Source organism: Pseudophryne corroboree, chromosome 5 (genome assembly GCF_028390025.1).
Source record: "Pseudophryne corroboree isolate aPseCor3 chromosome 5, aPseCor3.hap2, whole genome shotgun sequence".
Classification (NCBI taxonomy): domain Eukaryota; kingdom Metazoa; phylum Chordata; class Amphibia; order Anura; family Myobatrachidae; genus Pseudophryne; species Pseudophryne corroboree.
The window spans coordinates 149,374,423-149,394,716 of record NC_086448.1 but is presented as its reverse complement, the minus strand read 5'-3'; the positions used below and the strand labels follow the sequence as shown (position 1 = coordinate 149,394,716).

The 20,294-nt window shown below is 49.6% G+C and overlaps 1 protein-coding gene across 5 annotated transcripts in view; it reads right to left on the bottom strand.

The window, feature by feature from the left end:
- Positions 1-20,294, bottom strand: part of DLEC1 (DLEC1 cilia and flagella associated protein) — a 247,281-nt gene that overhangs the window by 154,411 nt on the left and 72,576 nt on the right. For all 5 annotated transcript variants that reach the window (XM_063921795.1, XM_063921794.1, XM_063921796.1 and 2 more), the window contains exons 10-15: positions 19,172-19,345; positions 18,324-18,460; positions 17,834-17,926; positions 17,297-17,387; positions 16,647-16,809; positions 16,376-16,568 (exon numbers count right to left, since the gene is read on the bottom strand). In XM_063921795.1, the coding sequence (XP_063777865.1) occupies positions 16,376-16,568; positions 16,647-16,809; positions 17,297-17,387; positions 17,834-17,926; positions 18,324-18,460; positions 19,172-19,345 (851 nt within the window). The remainder of the gene's footprint in view (positions 1-16,375; positions 16,569-16,646; positions 16,810-17,296; positions 17,388-17,833; positions 17,927-18,323; positions 18,461-19,171; positions 19,346-20,294) is intronic.

The window sequence follows — 20,294 nt, the reverse complement described above, 5'->3', positions numbered from 1 at the left end:
GGATTATACCAAAGCTCCCAAACGGGCGGGAGAGTGCGGATGACTCTGCAGCACCGAATGAGAGAACTCCAGGTCCTCCTCAGTCAGGGTATCAAATTTGTAGAATTTAGCAAACGTGTTTGCCCCTGACCAAGTAGCTGCTCGGCAAAGTTGTAAAGCCGAGACCCCTCGGGCAGCCGCCCAAGATGAGCCCACCTTCCTTGTGGAATGGGCTTTTACAGATTTAGGCTGTGGCAGGCCTGCCACAGAATGTGCAAGCTGAATTGTACTACAAATCCAACGAGCAATAGTCTGCATAGAAGCAGGAGCACCAAGCTTGTTGGGTGCATACAGGATAAACAGCGAGTCAGATTTTCTGACTCCAGCCGTCCTGGAAACATATATTTTCAGGGCCCTGACTACATCCAGCAACTTGGAGTCCTCCAAGTCCTTAGTAGCCGCAGGTACCACAATAGGCTGGTTCAGGTGAAACGCTGAAACAACCTTAGGGAGAAATTGAGGACGAGTCCTCAATTCTGCCCTGTCCGTATGAAAAATTAGGTAAGGGCTTTTATAGGATAAAGCCGCCAATTCTGAGACACGCCTGGCCGAAGCCAGGGCCAACAGCATTACCACTTTCCATGTGAGATATTTTAAGTCCACAGTGGTGAGTGGTTCAAACCAATGTGATTTTAGGAACCCCAAAACTACATTGAGATCCCAAGGTGCCACTGGAGGCACAAAAGTAGGCTGTATATGCAGTACCCCCTTGACAAACGTCTGAACTTCAGGAACTGAAGCCAGTTCTTTCTGGAAGAAAATCGACAGGGCCGAAATTTGAACCTTAATGGACCCTAATTTTAGGCCCATAGACAGTCCTGTTTGCAGGAAATGCAGGAAACGACCCAGTTGAAATTCCTCTGTAGGGGCCTTCCTGGCCTCGCACCACGCAACATATTTACGCCAAATACGGTGATAATGCTGTACGGTTACATCCTTCCTGGCTTTGATCAGGGTAGGGATGACTTCATCCGGAATGCCTTTTTCCTTCAGGATCCGGCGTTCAACCGCCATGCCGTCAAACGCAGCCGCAGTAAGTCTTGGAACAGACAGGGTCCCTGCTGGAGCAGGTCCTTTCTTAGAGGTAGAGGCCACGGGTCCTCTGTGAGCATCTCTTGAAGTTCCGGGTACCAAGTCCTTCTTGGCCAATCCGGAGCCACGAGTATAGTCCTTACTCCTCTCCTTCTTATGATTCTCACTACCTTGGGTATGAGAGGCAGAGGAGGGAACACATACACTGACTGGTACACCCACGGTGTTACCAGAGCGTCCACAGCTATTGCCTGAGGGTCCCTTGACCTGGCGCAATACCTGTCTAGTTTTTTGTTGAGGCGGGACGCCATCATGTCCACCTTTGGTTTTTCCCAACGGTTCACAATCATGTGGAAGACTTCTGGGTGAAGTCCCCACTCTCCCGGGTGGAGGTCGTGTCTGCTGAGGAAGTCTGCTTCCCAGTTGTCCACTCCCGGAATGAACACTGCTGACAGTGCTATCACATGATTTTCCGCCCAGCGAATAATCCTTGCAACTTCTGCCATTGCCCTCCTGCTTCTTGTGCCGCCCTGTCTGTTTACGTGGGCGACTGCCGTGATGTTGTCTGACTGGATCAGCACCGGCTGACCTTGAAGCAGAGGTCTTGCTAGGCTTAGAGCATTGTAGATGGCCCTTAGCTCCAGGATATTTATGTGAAGTGATGTCTCCAGGCTTGACCACAAGCCCTGGAAATTTCTTCCCTGTGTGACTGCTCTCCAGCCTCTCAGGCTGGCATCCGTGGTCACCAGGACCCAGTCCTGAATGCCGAATCTGCGGCCCTCTAGAAGATGAGCACTCTGCAACCACCACAGGAGAGACACCCTTGTCCTTGGTGACAAGATTATCCGCTGATGCATCTGAAGATGCGACCCGGACCATTTGTCTAGCAGATCCCACTGGAAGGTTCTTGCGTGGAATCTGCCGAATGGGATTGCTTCGTAAGAAGCCACCATCTTTCCCAGGACCCTTGTGCATTGATGCACTGAGACTTGGCCTGGTTTTAGGAGATTTCTGACTAGTTCGAATAACTCCCTGGCTTTCTCCTCCGGGAGAAACACCTTTTTCTGGACTGTGTCCAGGATCATCCCTAGGAATAGAAGTCGTGTCGTCGGGATCAGCTGCGATTTTGGAATATTGAGAATCCAACCGTGCTGGCGCAGCACTATCTGAGATAGTGCTACCCCGACTTCCAACTGTTCCCTGGATCTTGCCCTTTTCTGTACCACAAACCTGAGGTACCCTTGGTGAGAAGGGTAAATTGGGACATGTAGGTAAGCATCTTTGATGTCCAGAGACACCATATAGTCCCCTTCTTCCAGGTTTGCAATCACTGCTCTGAGTGACTCCATCTTGAATTTGAACCTTTGTATGTAAGTGTTCAAGGATTTTAGGTTTAAAATTGGTCTCACCGAGCCGTCCGGCTTCGGTACCACAAACAGTGTGGAATAGTACCCCTTTCCCTGTTGTAGGAGGGGTACCTTGATTATCACCTGCTGGGAATACAGCTTGTGAAAGGCTTCCAATACTGCCTCCCTGTCTGAGGGAGACGTCGGTAAAGCAGACTTTAGAAAACGGCGAGGGGGAGACGTCTCGAATTCCAATTTGTACCCCTGAGATACCACCTGAAGGATCCAGGGGTCCACTTGCGAGTGGGCCCACTGCGCACGGAACTTCTTGAGACGGGCCCCCACCGTGCCTGAGTCCGCTTGTAAAGCCCCAGCGTCATGCTGAGGACTTTGCGGAGGCGGAAGAGGGCTTTTGTTCCTGGGAACTGGCTGTTTGTTGCAGCCTTTTTCCTCTCCCTCTGCCACGGGGCAGAAATGAGGCGCCTTTTGCCCGCTTGCCCTTATGGGGCCAAAAGGACTGCGCCTGATAATACGGCGTCTTCTTAGGTTGAGAAGCTACCTGGGGTAAAAATGTGGATTTTCCAGCAGTTGCCGTGGCTACCAGGTCTGATAGACCTACCCCAAATAACTCCTCCCCCTTATAAGGCAATACTTCCATGTGCCTTTTAGAATCCGCATCACCTGACCACTGCCGCGTCCATAAACCTCTTCTTGCAGAAATGGACAGCGCGCTAACTCTTGATGCCAGTCGGCAAATATCCCTCTGTGCATCACGCATATATAGAAATGCATCCTTCAAATGCTCTATAGTCAGTAATATACTGTCCCTATCTAGGGTATCAATATTTTCAGTCAGGGAATCCGACCACGCCAGGCCCGCACTGCACATCCAGGCTGAGGCGATTGCTGGTCGCAGTATAACACCCGTGTGAGTGTATATACATTTTAGGATATTCTCCAGCTTTCTATCGGCAGGTTCCTTTAGGGCGGCCGTATCAGGAGAGGGTAGTGCTACCTGTTTAGACAAGCGTGTGAGCGCTTTATCCACCCTAGGGGGTGTTTCCCAACGTGCCCTATCCTCTGGCGGGAAAGGGTACGATGCCAATAACCTTTTAGGAATTATCAGTTTTTTATCGGGGGAAACCCACGCCTCATCACACACTTCATTTAATTCCTCGGATACAGGAAAAACTACAGGCAGTTTTTTCTCACCAAACATAATACCCTTTTTAGTGGTACTTGTATTATCAGAGATATGCAATACATTTTTCATTGCTTCAATCATGTAACGTGTGGCCCTAGTGGAAGTCACGTTTGTCTCCTCATCATCGACACTGGAGTCAGTATCCGTGTCTGTGTCTGCCATTTGAGGTAACGGGCGTTTTAAAGCCCCTGATGGCGTTTGAGACCCCTGGACAGGCACAAGCTGAGTAGCCGGCTGTCTCATGTCGTCAACTGTCGTAAAGAGCTGACACTGTCACGCAATTCCTTCCATAAGCTCATCCACTCAGGTGTCGACTCCCTAGGGGGTGACAACTCTATAATAGGCAATTGCTCCGCCTCCATCTCATTTTCCTCCTCAAACATGTCGACACAATCGTACCGACACACCGCACACACACAGGGAATGCTCTGATAGAGGACAGGACCCCACTAGCCCCTTGGGGAGACAGAGGGAGAGTATGCCAGCACACACCAGAGCGCTATATATAGACAGGAATACCACTATAAAATGTGCTTTTCCCTTTATAGCTGCTGTTAGTATTAAAACTGCGCCAAATTAGTGCCCCCCTCTCTTTTTTACCCTTTTCTGTAGTGCAGGACTGCAGGGGAGAGTCAGGGAGACGTCCTTCCAGCGGAGCTGTGATGGAAAATGGCGCCCGTGTGCTGAGGAGATAGGCTCCGCCCCCTTCTCGGCGGCCTTTTCTCCCGCTTTTTGGTGAATTCTGGCAGGGGTTAAAATACATCCATATAGCCCTGGGGGTTATATGTGGTGTATTTTCGCCAGCCAAGGTGTTTTACATTGCTGCTCAGGGCGCCCCCCCCCCCTAGCGCCCTGCACCCTCAGTGACCGGAGTGTGAAGTGTGCCTGAGGAGCAATGGCGCACAGCTGCAGTGCTGTGCGCTACCTTGTTGAAGACTGATGTCTTCTGCCGCCGATTTTTCCGGACCTCTTCTTGCTTCTGGCTCTGTAAGGGGGCCGGCGGCGCGGCTCTGGGACCGGACTCCGAGGCTGGGCCTGTGTTCGGTCCCTCTGGAGCTAATGGTGTCCAGTAGCCTAAGAAGCCCAAGCTGGCTGCAAGCAGGCAGGTTCGCTTCTTCTCCCCTTAGTCCCTCGATGCAGTGAGCCTGTTGCCAGCAGGTCTCACTGAAAATAAAAAACCTAAAACTAAACTTTCACTAAGAAGCTCAGGAGAGCCCCTAGTGTGCACCCTTCTCGTCCGGGCACAAAAATCTAACTGGGGCTTGGAGGAGGGTCATAGGGGGAGGAGCCAGTGCACACCAGGTAGTCCTAAAGCTTTACTTTTGTGCCCAGTCTCCTGCGGAGCCGATATTCCCCATGGTCCTTACGGAGTTCCCAGCATCCACTAGGACGTCAGAGAAATGTGGATTTTCCAGCAGTTGCCGTGGCTACCAGGTCTGATAGACCTACCCCAAATAACTCCTCCCCCTTATAAGGCAATACTTCCATGTGCCTTTTGGAATCCGCATCACCTGACCACTGCTGCGTCCATAACCCTCTTCTTGCAGAAATGGACAGCGCGCTAACTCTTGATGCCAGTCGGCAAATATCCCTCTGCGCATCACGCATATATAAAAATGCATCTTTTAAATGCTCTATAGTCAGTAATATACTGTCCCTATCTAGGGTATCAATATTTTCAGTCAGGGAATCCGACCACGCCACCCCAGCACTGCACATCCAGGCTGAGGCGATTGCCGGTCGCAGTATAACACCCGTGTGAGTGTATATACATTTTAGGATATTCTCCTGCTTTCTGTCGGCAGGTTCCTTTAGGGCGGCCGTATCAGGAGAGGGTAGTGCCACCTGTTTAGACAAGCGTGTGAGCGCTTTATCCACCCTAGGGGGTGTTTCCCAACGTGCCCTATCCTCTGGCGGGAAAGGGTATGATACCAATAACCTTTTAGGAATTATCAGTTTTTTATCGGGGGAAACCCACGCCTCATCACACACTTCATTTAATTCCTCGGATACAGGAAAAACTACAGGCAGTTTTTTCTCACCAAACATAATACCCTTTTTAGTGGTACTTGTATTATCAGAAATATGCAAAACATTTTTCATTGCCTCAATCATGTAACGTGTGGCCCTACTGGAAGTCACATTTGTCTCATCATCGTCGACACTGGAGTCAGTATCCGTGTCTGTGTCTGCCATCTGAGGTAACGGGCGTTTTAGAGCCCCTGATGGTGTTTGAGACCCCTGGACAGGCACAAGCTGAGTAGCCGGCTGTCTCATATCGTCAACTGTCTTTCGTAAAGAGCTGACACTGTCACGCAATTCCTTCCATAAGCTCATCCACTCAGGTGTCGACTCCCTAGGGGGTGACAACTCTATTATAGGCAATTGCTCCGCCTCCATCTCATTTTCCTCCTCAAACATGTCGACACAATCGTACCGACACACCGCACACACACAGGGAATGCTCTGATAGAGGACAGGACCCCACTAGCCCTTTGGGGAGACAGAGGGAGAGTATGCCAGCACACACCAGAGCGCTATATATAGACAGGAATACCACTATATAACGTGCTTTTCCCTTTATAGCTGCTGTTATTATCAAAACTGCGCCAAATTAGTGCCCCCCCTCTCTTTTTTACCCTTTTCTGTAGTGCAGGACTGCAGGGGAGAGTCAGGGAGACGTCCTTCCAGCGGAGCTGTGATGGAAAATGGCGCCCGTGTGCTGAGGAGATAGGCTCCGCCCCCTTCTCGGCGGCCTTTTCTCCCGCTTTTTGGTGAATTCTGGCAGGGGTTAAAATACATCCATATAGCCCTGGGGGTTATATGTGGTGTATTTTCGCCAGCCAAGGTGTTTTACATTGCTGCTCAGGGCGCCCCCCTAGCGCCCTGCACCCTCAGTGACCGGAGTGTGAAGTGTGCCTGAGGAGCAATGGCGCACAGCTGCAGTGCTGTGCGCTACCTTGTTGAAGACTGATGTCTTCTGCCGCCGATTTTTCCGGACCTCTTCTTGCTTCTGGCTCTGTAAGGGGGCCGGCGGCGCGGCTCTGGGACCGGACTCCGAGGCTGGGCCTGTGTTCGGTCCCTCTGGAGCTAATGGTGTCCAGTAGCCTAAGAAGCCAAGCTGGCTGCAAGCAGGCAGGTTCGCTTCTTCTCCCCTTAGTCCCTCGATGCAGTGAGCCTGTTGCCAGCAGGTCTCACTGAAAATAAAAAACCTAAAACTAAACTTTCACTAAGAAGCTCAGGAGAGCCCCTAGTGTGCACCCTTCTCGGCCGGGCACAAAAATCTAACTGAGGCTTGGAGGAGGGTCATGGGGGGAGGAGCCAGTGCACACCAGGTAGTCCTAAAGCTTTACTTTTGTGCCCAGTCTCCTGCGGAGCCGCTATTCCCCATGGTCCTTACGGAGTTCCCAGCATCCACTAGGACGTCAGAGAAATAAGAATTTACTCACCGGTAATTCTATTTCTCGTAGTCCGTAGTAGATGCTGGGGACTCCGTAAGGACCATGGGGAATAGCGGGCTCCGCAGGAGACTGGGCACTCTAAAGAAAGATTTAGTACTATCTGGTGTGCACTGGCTCCTCCCTCTATGCCCCTCCTCCAGACCTCAGTTAAGGAAACTGTGCCCGGAAGAGCTGACATTACAAGTAAAGGATTTTGGAATCCAGGGTAAGACTCATACCAGCCACACCAATCACACTGTACAACTTGTGATAAACTTACCCAGTTAACAGTATGAACAACAACTGAGCATCACTCAACCGATGCTACATAACCATAACCCTTTGTTAAGCAATAACTATATACACGTATTGCAGAAAATCCGCACTTGGGACGGGCGCCCAGCATCCACTACGGACTACGAGAAATAGAATTACCGGTGAGTAAATTCTTATTTTCTCTAACGTCCTAGTGGATGCTGGGGACTCTGTAAGGACCATGGGGATTATACCAAAGCTCCCAAACGGGCGAGAGAGTGCAGATGACTCTGCAGCACCGAATGGGCAAACACAAGGTCCTCCTCAGCCAGGGTATCAAACTTGTAGAACTTTGCAAATGTGTTTGAACCCGACCAAGTAGCAGCTCGGCAAAGCTGTAATGCCGAGACCCCTCGGGCAGCCGCCCAAGAAGAGCCCACCATCCTTGTGGAATGGGCTTTCACTGATTTTGGATGCGGCAATCCAGCCGCAGAATGAGCCTGCTGAATCGTGTTACAGATCCAGCGAGCAATGGTTTGCTTTGAAGCAGGAGCACCCAGCTTGTTGGATGCATACAGGATAAACAGCGAGTCAGTTTTCCTGACTCCAGCCGTCCTGGCAACATAGATCTTCAAAGCCCTGACTACATCAAGCAACTTGGAATCCTCCAAGTCACGAGTAGCCGCAGGCACCACAATGGGTTGGTTCAGATGAAAAGATGACACCACCTTTGGCAGAAACTGCGGACAAGTTCGCAATTCTGCCCTATCCATATGGAAAACCAGATAGGGGCTTTTACATGACAAAGCCGCCAATTCTGACACACGCCTAGCTGAGGCTAGGGCCAACAGCATGACCACTTTCCACGTGAGACACTTTAGCTCCACTGTCTTAAGTGGCTCAAACCAGTGGGATTTCAGGAAAGCCAAGACCACGTTAAGATCCCAAGGTGCCACTGGTGGCACAAAAGGAGGCTGAATATGCAGCACTCCCTTAACAAACGTCTGAACCTTAGGCAGTGAAGCCAGTTCTTTTTGAAAGAAAATGGATAGGGCCGAAATCTGGGCCTGTATGGATCCTAATTTTAGGCCCATAGTCACACCTGACTGTAGGAAGTGCAGGAATCGACCCAGCTGGAATTCCTCTGTAGGGGCCTTCCTGGCCTCACACCAAGCAACATATTTTCGCCATATACGGTGATATTGTTTTGCTGTCACGTCCTTCCTAGCCTTTATCAGCGTAGGAATAACTGCTTCCGGAATGCCCTTTTCTGCTAGGATCCGGCGTTCAACCGCCATGCCGTCAAACGCAGCCGCGGTAAGTCTTGGAACAGACAGGGCCCCTGTTGCAACAGGTCCTGTCTGAGAGGCAGAGGCCATGGGTCCTCTGTGAGCATTTCTTGCAGTTCCGGGTACCAAGTCCTTCTTGGCCAATCCGGAACAATGAGTATTGTTCTCACTCCTCTTTTTCTTACGATTCTCAGTACCCTGGGTATGAGAGGAAGAGGAGGAAACACATAGACCGACTGGAATACCCAGGGTGTCACCAGTGCGTCCACAGCTATCGCCTGAGGGTCCCTTGACCTGGCGCAATACCTCTTTAATTTTTTGTTGAGGCGGGACGCCATCATGTCCACCTGTGGCAGCTCCCATCGGCTTACAATCTGCGTGAAGACTTCTTGATGAAGTCCCCACTCTCCCGGGTGGAGGTCGTGTCTGCTGAGGAAGTCTGCTTCCCAGTTGTCCACTCCCGGAATGAACACTGCTGACAGTGCTTGCACGTGATTCTCCGCCCAACGAAGAATCCTGGTGGCTTCCGCCATTGCCACCCTGCTTCTTGTGCCGCCCTGGCGGTTTATATGAGCGACTGCCGTGATGTTGTCTGACTGAATCAGCACTGGTTGGTCTCGAAGCAGAGGCTTCGCTTGACTCAGGGCGTTGTATATGGCCCGTAGCTCCAGGATATTTATGTGCAGACAAGTCTCCTGACTTGACCACAACCCTTGGAAATTTCTTCCTTGAGTGACTGCCCCCCACCCTCGGAGGCTTGCATCCGTGGTCACCAGGACCCAGTCCTGTATGCCGAATCTGCGGCCCTCGAGGAGGTGAGCACCTTGTAGCCACCACAGAAGAGACACCCTGGCCCTGTGGGACAGGGTGATCATCCGATGCATCTGAAGATGCGATCCGGACCACTTGTCCAGCAGATCCCACTGAAAGATCCTCGCATGGAACCTGCCGAAGGGAATGGCTTCGTATGACGCCACCATCTTTCCCAGGACTCGTGTGCAGTGATGCACCGACACCTGTTTTGGCTTTAGGAGGTCTCTGACCAGAGTCACGAGCTCCTGAGCCTTCTCCTCCGGGAGAAACACCTTCTTCTGGTCTGTGTCCAGAATCATGCCCAGGAAGGGCAGACGCGTCGCAGGAATCAGCTGCGACTTTGGAATGTTCAGAATCCAGCCGTGCTGATGCAACACTTCCTGAGAGTGTGCTACGCTGATCAGCAACTGCTCCCTGGACCTCGCCTTTATGAGGAGATCGTCCAAGTATGGGATAATTGTAACCCCTTGCTTCCGAAGGAGCACCATCATTTCCGCCATCACCTTGGTAAAAACTTTCGGTGCCCTGGACAGACCAAATGGCAACGTCTGGAATTGGTAATGACAGTCCCGTACCACAAACCTGAGGTACTCCTGATGAGGCGGATAAATGGGGACATGCAAGTAAGCATCCTTGATGTCCAGAGACACCATAAAATCCCCTTCCTCCAGGCTTGCAATGACCGCTCTGAGCGATTCCATTTTGAACTTGAATTTCTTCAGATAAATGTTCAGGGATTTTAAATTTAAAATGGGTCTGACCGAACCGTCCGGTTTCGGTACCACAAACATAGTGGAATAGTAGCCCCTTCCCCGTTGAAGGGGGGGAACCTCTACCACCACCTGCTGGAGAAAAAGTTTGTGAATTGCCGCCAACACTATCTCCCTTTCCACGGGGGAAGTTGGTAAGGCCGATTTTAGGTAACGGTGAGGGGGCATCACCTCGAATTCCAGCTTGTATCCCTGAGACACAATTTGTATAGCCCAAGGATCCACCTGTGAGCGAACCCACTGGTGGCTGAAATGTCGGAGACGCGCCCCCACGGCTCCTGGCTCCGCCTGTGCGGTGGATTTAGTGGAAGCCAGGGAAGACTTTTGTTCCTGGGAACTAGCTGCATGGTGCAGCTTTTTTCCTCTACCCCTGCCTCTGGCAAGAAAGGACGCACCTCTGACCTTCTTGCTCCTCTGAGAATGAAAGGACTGCATTTGGTAATACGGTGCTTTCTTAGGTTGTGGAGGGACATAAGGCAAGAAATTTGACTTCCCAGCCGTAGCTGTGGAAACTAGGTCCGAGAGACCGTCCCCAAACAATTCCTCACACTTATAAGGTAAAACCTCCATGTGTTTTTTAGAGTCGGTATCCCCTGTCTATTGCCGAGTCCATAAGACCCTTCTGGCAGAAATGGACATTGCGTTAACTCTAGAGCCCAGCAGGCAAATGTCCTTCTGGGCATCCCGCATATATAGGACCGCGTCCTTGATATGTGCCAGGGTCAGTAGAACAGTGTCCCTGTCCAGGGTATCTATCTCCTCAGACAGAGTATCCGTCCATGCAGCTACCGCACTACACATCCAGGCCGAAGCAATTGCTGGCCTCAGCAGTGTGCCAGAATGTGTATAAACAGACTTCAGGATAGCTTCCTGCTTTCTATCCGCAGGATCCTTTAGGGCGGCCGTATCCGGAGACGGCAGGGCCACCTTCTTAGACAAGTGTGTCAACGCCTTGTCTACCCTAGGGGAGGATTCCCAGCGTAACTTGTCCGTTGGCGGGAAAGGATACGCCATAAGTAATCTCTTGGAAACTATCACCTTCCTGTCAGGGGAATCCCACGCTTTTTCACATAATTCATTTAATTCATGTGAAGGGGGAAAAGTCACTTCATGCTTTTTCTCCCCATACATATAAATCCTCTTGTCAGGGACAGAATTTTCCTCAGAAATGTGTAATACATCCTTCATTGCTACAATCATGTAGCGGATGGCTTTAGTCATTTTAGGCTGCAATTTTGCCTCATCGTCATCGACACTGGAGTCAGATTCCGTGTCGACATCTGTGTCAACTATCTGGGATAGTGTGCGCTTTTGAGACCCTGACGGCCTCTGCGCTGTAGGATCAGGCATGGGTTGAGACCCTGACTGTCCCACGGTCACAGTTTTATCCAATCTGTTATGCAAGGAGTTTACATTATCATTTAACACCTTCCACATATCCATCCAATCAGGTGTCGGCACCGTCGGCGGCGACACCACACTTAGCTGCACTTGTTCTGCCTCCACGTATCCTTCCTCATCAAACATGTCGACACAGGCGTATCGACACACACAGGGAATGCTCTGACTGAGGACAGGACCCCACAAAGGCTTTTGGGGAGACAGAGAGAGAGTATGCCAGCACACACCCCAGCGCTATATAACCCAGGGATTACACTGTACCTTAGTGTTTACCCTGTAGCTGCTGTTAATATATACACTGCGCCAAAATTTATGTGCCCCCCCTCTCTTTTTTACCCTCTAATGCACCTGTATACTGCAGGGGAGAGCCTGGGGAGCGTCCTTCCAGTGGAGCTGTGAAGAGAAAATGGCGCTGGTGTGCTGAGGAAGAAGGCCCCGCCCCCTCCGCGGCGGGCTTCTGTCCCGCTTTAATGTGTAAAAAATGGCGGGGGCTCGGGCATATATACAGTCCCAGACTGTATATATGTCTCTTTCCGGGCACAGATTCTAACTGAGGTCTGGAAGAGGGGCATAGAGGGAGGAGCCAGTGCACACCAGATAGTACTAAATCTTTCTTTAGAGTGCCCAGTCTCCTGCGGAGCCCGCTATTCCCCATGGTCCTTACGGAGTCCCCAGCATCCACTAGGACGTTAGAGAAATTTTAATCAACACAGTGGATACCAAGTGATCCCTAATCGAAAAATTGGTGCAATGGGACTTAGAACACACTGCTGGAGAAGAGGAAGAGGGGGATATGGTCCAGGACCCAGTGGAGGGGACTAGTAATGGAACCAGGGCAATGGCCACCCCTGTAGCTACATTAACTATCGGCAACACGGAACAGCTGAAGATTTGGCTCGACATCCTGGGACCAGGAGCTGCCGCACATGAGAGGGCAGCAGTATTGGGAGAGGTGCTGGAGAAACCTGTCATAGTACCATTGATGGCATCAGCACCATTGTCGGTAGAAAGACAGATGCCATGACTGGGCTTCAACGATGTACCGCACTTTGTGGAATTGGCCACAGATATTGACACGCACCTTCAGGTATTTGAGTCCACGATGACTATGCATGATATACCTGGGAGGGAGTGGTCACAATATTTAGTGCCTCGTTTGATGGGTCGAGCTCAGGAAGCATACCATGCCCTAAGCCCAGAGCCAGGAAGAGACAAGGAGATTCGGAGAGTGTTGTTGGCTCAGTATGCAGTTACCCCTGAATCCTACCGCACTAAGGGGATCATTCTGACCTGATCGCAAGCTGCCATTAATCGCAGCGCAGCGATCATGTCAGAAGTGCGCATGCAGCAGCGCAGCAGTGCGCCGACGCATGGCTGACAGCTGACAGCTGCCGTTGCCCAGCGATTGCCTCTGCCTGATTGACAGGCAGAGGTGGTCGCTGGGCGGGAGGGGGTGGCACAGTGGTGTTAGGCCGCCGTTTTGTGGTCGTGGTCCGGCCAACGCAGGCGTGGCTGGACCGTGCGGGGGGCGGGCCGCAGTGGCTGCGTGATGTCACACGCAGCCGCTGCGACCCGGGCTGCGACGAGTAGCTCCCAGCCAGCACGCAAAAGCTGAGCTGGCCGGGAGTTACTCCTGAAGTGCAAAAGCAGGAGGGGGGTCGAGCCTGACATGCGGGGCGGACTAGGCCTGTGCTGGGCATCCCCCCGCATGTCAGTGTGCCTGTCCACAGCCCTGAAAAATTTTGCAGGGTTACGATCAGGTCTGAATTAGGACCTAAGTTCCGATCCCTGGCAAAAGTGGAGATTCTTCGTACACGGCATTTAGTAGTTTATTTAGAAGGAACTGTGGCCCTCATTCCGAGTCGTTCGCTCGGTAATTTTCTTCGCATCGCAGCGTTTTTCTGCTTAGTACGCATGCGCAATGTTCGCACTGCGACTGCGCCAAGTAATTTTGCTATGAAGATAGTTTTTTTACTCACGGCTTTTTCTTCGCTCCGGCGAACGTAATGTGATTGACAGGAAATGGGTGTTACTGGGCGGAAACACGGCGTTTTATGGGCGTGTGGATGAAAACGCTACCGTTTCCGGAAAAAACGCAGGAGTGGCTGGAGAAACGGAGGAGTGTCTGGCCGAACGCTGGGTGTGTTTGTGACGTCAAACCAGGAACGACAAGCACTGAACTGATCGCAGATGCCGAGTAAGTCTGAAGCTACTCTGAAACTGCTAAGTAGTTTGTAATCGCAATATTGCGAATACATCGTTCGCAATTTTAAGAAGCTAAGATTCACTCCCTGTGATTGGTGGCTAGAAGGGAAGCAAGCCACAAATGCAAGGGAGATTAAAGATCTCTTCATATTGGAGCAACTAATGAACAAAATAGCTCCAGAAGTCCGAGGGTGGGTGGTGGACAGACACCCATAGACCCAGAAGCAGCAGCATCACTGGCGGATGAATTTCTGGCTAACCGTCCCCGATGGAGGGGTACTAGCAGAGGAGAATGGGTGCCTGTCCGAATGCCCCCACCTGATCAAGACACACCCTTGGCTACATCATGCCCAATGTCACCCCATACCCCAGCCATGCACCCTAGTGCACCCAGACCTCACAGTCCAAAACTATCTGACTCCAGAAGGTGTTACATTTGCCAACAGCCAGGGCACATACAGCGGGATTGCCCACAAGGAAGAAGGCCATTGTTGGGAGCAAAACCAGCCATGACCCGAGTGGCAGTGTGTCAGGAGACATCAGTTGAGAGGGGAGGGGTGCTACTATCCCAATGCGCCAGAGGCAGAGGAAGTAGTTTATCACGTAGAGGTAGTGGCAGCACTCGGGAAAGCTACCCCAGCAAATATGGAGGGTCACCTACAGCCTGTCAGAATTAATGGCCAGAACCTACAGGGCCTCTGGGACTCAGGCGCCTCCATTACCCTGGTTCAGTCCATTTTAGTTCCACCGGATCAATGGCTAAAAAAAACGCAAGTTCAAAATTTCGATGGCAGGAGGCCAGATGATGGTTATACCCATGGCTCCAGTTCATTTGGATTGGGGCCAGGGGTCAGGGGAGGTGAATGTGGGCTTGCTGGAGGGATTACCAATCTCTGTGATTTTAGGTAACGACTTAGGCCAAGGGTTGGCTAGTTACTTTGTGGGAGCTGTCACTCACAGCCTAGCCTGTGCTACCAAAGCAGGAACCTCCAACACTTCTGACACCTCACACAAAGCACTGGGTGTCCTGGATGAATCGGCCACCACAGCCCCTAAACTTCTGGCTATGAGTACTATTGAACCTAACTTACCTGATAAGGATGCAAAACTCTACATAACTGGGCCACAGTCACTCTGGTGTCCACCTCAACTCTGGCCCGCACGGCAGCAATGTTATCCTCGGTGATGGTGGACATTCCAGTAAATGCCTTCGGCAACAAAATACTGCAAGCCACTCAAACACAGTGGTTCGGGACTGTGCTTCCTCCCCAAAAGCAGCTCACAGTTGGTCAACACTCTCCTACTGTTGTAGACCACTCTTTTTGTTGTAGAAGATCATGACTCTCCAGTAGCCTCTGTTGTGTTTGTGAAGGCAATGAACATGCTGACTTCTTCGGTGTGCAGTGCTGCTTATATACAGTTCTGTGGCTTGACATTTCACAAAAACTTTAGGGGGGGTATTCATTATAAAACGGTATTGAGATGCGATCGCATCTCCCCATTTGATGCGCAGGCAGGGAGATGCGATCGCAAGCAGTCAATTAGTCAGAGACGTTCGCCGTGCGCTACGGGTTGGCGACACGCCAATAGGTGGGCGTGGCATAAAAAATGGTGGTGGGTTTGGGGCGGCCGTTGCGATCGCCTCGCTGCCTGGTATTTGCATGCTGGGCAGCCTTGCCATGTGCTGGGCTGCCCCCAGCATGTGATTGCAGTGAGTTGCAGTTGTGCTACAATAGCAAAACTGCAACTGAAGCTGAATGAGGGCCATAGTCAGAGATTACAGTTCATAACCAGACAGTCAGATTGTGTTTACTCTACCTATGCAGTACACATCCAGAAACTTATTGCACACCCCTCGTATGCCTGTGCTGCCCATGTGATTGGTGAGAGACTTACAGAAATGTATTTATTTAGTATATAGGGCCTGATTTATTTTATTTGGGACTGCATCTTTGCAGTGCTACTGTGTATAATCCGCAGCTTGCATACAAAGGCTTGCACCATCAAAAATCTGAGCAACCCATTGGCTGCTCAGAATGACCATCGCAACTTGGACGCTGGGGCCATGGCAGTTTCAAACTTAGATGCAAAAGTTGGTTGTGCCATGTCTGCAACACACCCACCTGTGTCTGGCTACCCACCCCCTGTAAACTCCCAGTAACACCCACCAAAATTCCTGCTCTCTTCCTCCAAATTTGACTGCGAGCACCATCGGTAAATCATCATGACGCATTTACAGTGCAACTCCGATGCATGCACAGTACAAAAAACATCGGCCAACTGCATAAACATCTGAGTAGCGTCCAGCTCTGAATAAGGCCTATAACCACATTTGTGTGGAGATTCCTGATTACACAGCATTGGAGAACCAGTAGAAATAGTGCAATCTGTGGTTTCCCTGTGAAAATTGCAAATCCTTATTGGACCAATGGACTGATTATCAGCTTGATTACAGACACTATTTGGTGCTCTTCTTAATGTTAAATCATTGCTTTGTTGTTTAAAACGGATTACTTGGCTATAGCAGCTATTTGTTGCCAAGTGCCATTATTTCTACGTCATTGCATTTGCCAGCTAGTACCTCAGTGGGAGTGTAAGTCACAGTGAACATGTGGTCCTGATGAGGCTGCAGGATGCCGTGTACTGGGGTCATAGTGAAAGCTGTGCTTGAATCAGCAGTAAACTCAATCTTCCCCACATCCGCTTGTTCTCCCGGCAGTAACCCTTGTAGATTTGGTTTCATAATCTGCCAGTAGAATGGGAGTTGTACATGCCTGAAAATAATGAGGGAAAGCAGTTTTAGTTTAAGACCTGACACAGCATCATAAATGATACAGGGTTCATTTACTTACGTTGTGTTTCTGATAACAATACTCTTCTTTGGCGCTGAATATAAATTTGTGCTTTGAAACAGTATTAAGTGTTCATCAGTAACGTCAGTAAGTTCATCACAGCCAGAAACACCCGTGTCCTCACTGACAGATATCAGCTCCAACCCTAAAAGTTGTCCATATCCTAAAAGAATGGACACAATAGTGAAGGGACTATCGGGATAATTCAAAGGTGGATGAACGCTTTTCCTCTGCGCATGCTGCCCGATAGTCACTACTGGCGGGTGCATAATGGAACTGCGTGAAGATCCACGTAGCTCAGACATCTGTTCCCGGGCAGTAACCAGGGGGTGGCTATCAGTGGCAGGGGTGGCGGAGGCACGCTGGTGTCAGGGCCTGCATGGGAAGATGCAGTTTCACTGACCCCGGCGGCCAAATATCCTATGGACATTGTGAGCAAGCATAGTGCTGGTCAGAAATACGATGGTATGGCCAATGTCGGCTCAATGGTGCACCTATGTGTGTTAGAGCTGCAGCCAGTGGGAGTCACAATAGACAGCCCATTGGCAGCAGCATTAACATAGTTTCGCAGTACCTACTGCTCTGTGTCCACCCCTATATCACCCCTATTATACAGTTGCTATTGACCAAGACAGTCTATATAAGCACACCTGTTAATGTAATATCCTTGACCTGGCAGTTATCACAAGCAATGGTGAAAACCTGGCTGTAGGTTTCTGGTGATGTGGGGAAGAAGACAACCTGCAGAAGACAACAGCAAAGACAATACGCTGTTATAATGAAGCTGATATAGAGCAACTAACTTAATGTTACAGTGTTTATGGGTTGAAAAAATAACACAAGTACGAGGATGATATTAGGCAATGTTAGAAATGCATTCAGAAGATGACCACTGATAGCGGCTATTGGCTTGGGTACTGTATGTAGGCATTGGACTGCAATAGTAGGCTACCAAAGAGCTGGAAGTGGCCTGGCTGTGTGGCTAAAGGGGACAAATGGCTGGACCTTAGCTGCTCAAATGCAAAGATAATCCCTTGACCAGAGGGCCAAGAGGCACAATCAGCCTTGGTGTGGCCAATTTATGATGAATGTAAATTACTCTGCACACACACCAACAGTCCATTTGTGCCTGACAGGAGCTCACAGGCACAGTTATGTTGTAAGTCTTTCAAACACTTGTTACTGACCTCAATAATGGTTTCTTGACCAGGATACAATTCAAACATAGCAGGCCGGATGCCGAAAGGTACCAGTTCCACAAATCCTGCAGCCGCTACACTCTAAACACAAGAAACAAATGTAAAAATGTAAATGTGCCATGCCCCACGATCACTAGGTTCCCTATGTACAGTATGTGTAGCCTTGTATTATACGGTTTTGGATTGAAGTGGTTGTTCAAAGATGGATTTTCTGTAGGATTTTTACTGTAATACCTTTTTTTTAAGCAACACATGGAAGTTCTTCCGAAAACTGTTCTGGGATGCCATGTAGCTTTTCCTGGGACAGCCTAAAGAATTCAATTAGGTGCTATATGCCGCACTTTTGGTACTGCTGAATTTGCGGATTTTTGTTTACAGCCCCACAGGGGGAGAGTTAATTGAATTCCCCTCATCGTGTCAAAATGAAAGTCAAATTAGAAGTTAATAACATGAGTTGGTGAAGGAGGAAACCACTTACTCTGAAGTTTGCAGGGGGCCACAGACTTTTGGGCATAATACAGAACCTTCCACGATTTAGACCTTCATTCCTGCAGATACATTCAATGAGCTTCACTCCTCCAACTAAGCAAGGGCCACAGTCCAGATTTCGAGGCACTGAACATAACAATTAACATCATATTTAGATAAAATATATAAATAAATAACTGAAGTAAAAGGTAATAAAAAATAAAAAGGAAAGACTATAGGCTTCATAAGTGAATTCATCATAAGCTGTGGCTAGCTATTGCTGGTGACTTATCATAATCAGCGTGTATTTGCACTAGACCTAGGCCAATATTACAGCGATTGCTCCCTTACTGTGCCTGTCCTGGCTCTCATGCAAGCAGGTGCTGTATACGCGCATATGCCTGCAGCTTTTTTGTGGCACGTGCAGTGACAATTTGCATAGTTTAGCTACGGGAGGAGGAGAAAAAAGAGAAGAGTACAAAAAGATGAAAAGGAGACCAAACCAATATTAACTAAAACCTGTGCTTTGGTACTCCTCTGTGCGGAAGAGCAGAACGATGCCAGCTTTACACTGGTCTGATCTTTCTGCTTCCCAATGCACAAGGATTTCACTACATACTTTATGATTGTCAGCAACTCTACTGACGGCTGCTAGCCCTTCTGAGACTAGAGGCTGTCCCTGAAGAGGTGGAATATAAGAACTGAAAAAGGTCACGATTTGTTAAGCAAATAATTTAGCAGTGCAAAGGGCTAATATTAATGACTGGAAATCAAACCCCTAATTAAATTATCTGTAAAACCAGGGTTTTCACTATAATGATAGAACAGTTAGTGTGGTAACTCTGTTCTGGTGCTTACATGTCAGTACTGGCGGTGATCTCCTAGCTTCTATAGGGACTAAAACAGGATACATAGCTTGGGATTCAACCAGTAGAAAATCCTCAAAATCAGCCAGAGAATCAGGAACAAAGCGCACTGTATAATGGCAGCTCATCCCAGGAGCAACGATCCCTCCTGCTCCTGGAAACTTTCCTAGAAGAAACAAAGATTGCAGATATTACATATGGTAGAATGAGATCTGGTCAGGGATCCCGGCAGTCGAAATACCGACGCAAGAATTCCGATACTGCTCGGAATGCTGGCACCGTTAGAAGCCAATTAACCCCTGGTATGTCTCTGAAACATATAGTAAGAGGAAACTGGAGCTGCTGGGGGTGATGACCATGCAGAGCCCTGGTCAGAATTAAATCCACGGCATGCAGAAAATGGATTTGGTCCATGCACATAAACTCAGAGTCACCAGTCAGTATGTACTGTCCACTGAGCACTATCACAGGTATATATATATATATATATATATATATAGGATATGGCCCAGGACACCAGGGTGGAACCTTTTCTCAGTAGGGACAAAGAGAGGCTCGGGAAAATATAAATTATATCAGTTCAATTTATATTAGAGCCACTCCTACCTCTACCTGTCCAACAGAAAGTTATTCACTGCTACATATTACAAGAGAACATCCCTTCACCCAAATACCCTTCACAGAATTCCAAACACAGTGCGAGCACTGCTCAGGCAGCAGGCACTAAGCCTCCTTTAGTGGTAGGCCCACTAGTGGCCTACACTAATAATCTCTAAAAAATTCTGGTGGGTACAGCAGTGGCCACACACTACAGAAAGTGAGAGGCATGCAAACTCTAGCAATCAGAGGACCACCCTTTCCGGCAACCCTTCTACAGATGTAGCCATCCTCATCTTCGCTGCGATGGACGGCATTCTGCATGGCGCGCCGGGCTTTGACTATTGGCAGCTGGAAATCGCTCCATTAGCTCCTTTAATTCCATTAGGAATTAAAGGAGCGATCGCTGGCTGCAAACAGTCACAGCCCAGTGCGCCATGCAGAAAGACGTTTTGCAGCATGCACCGCAGCAAAGAGGAGCATGGCTACTATAGTCAAGGCCATTAAGAAACTTCAAT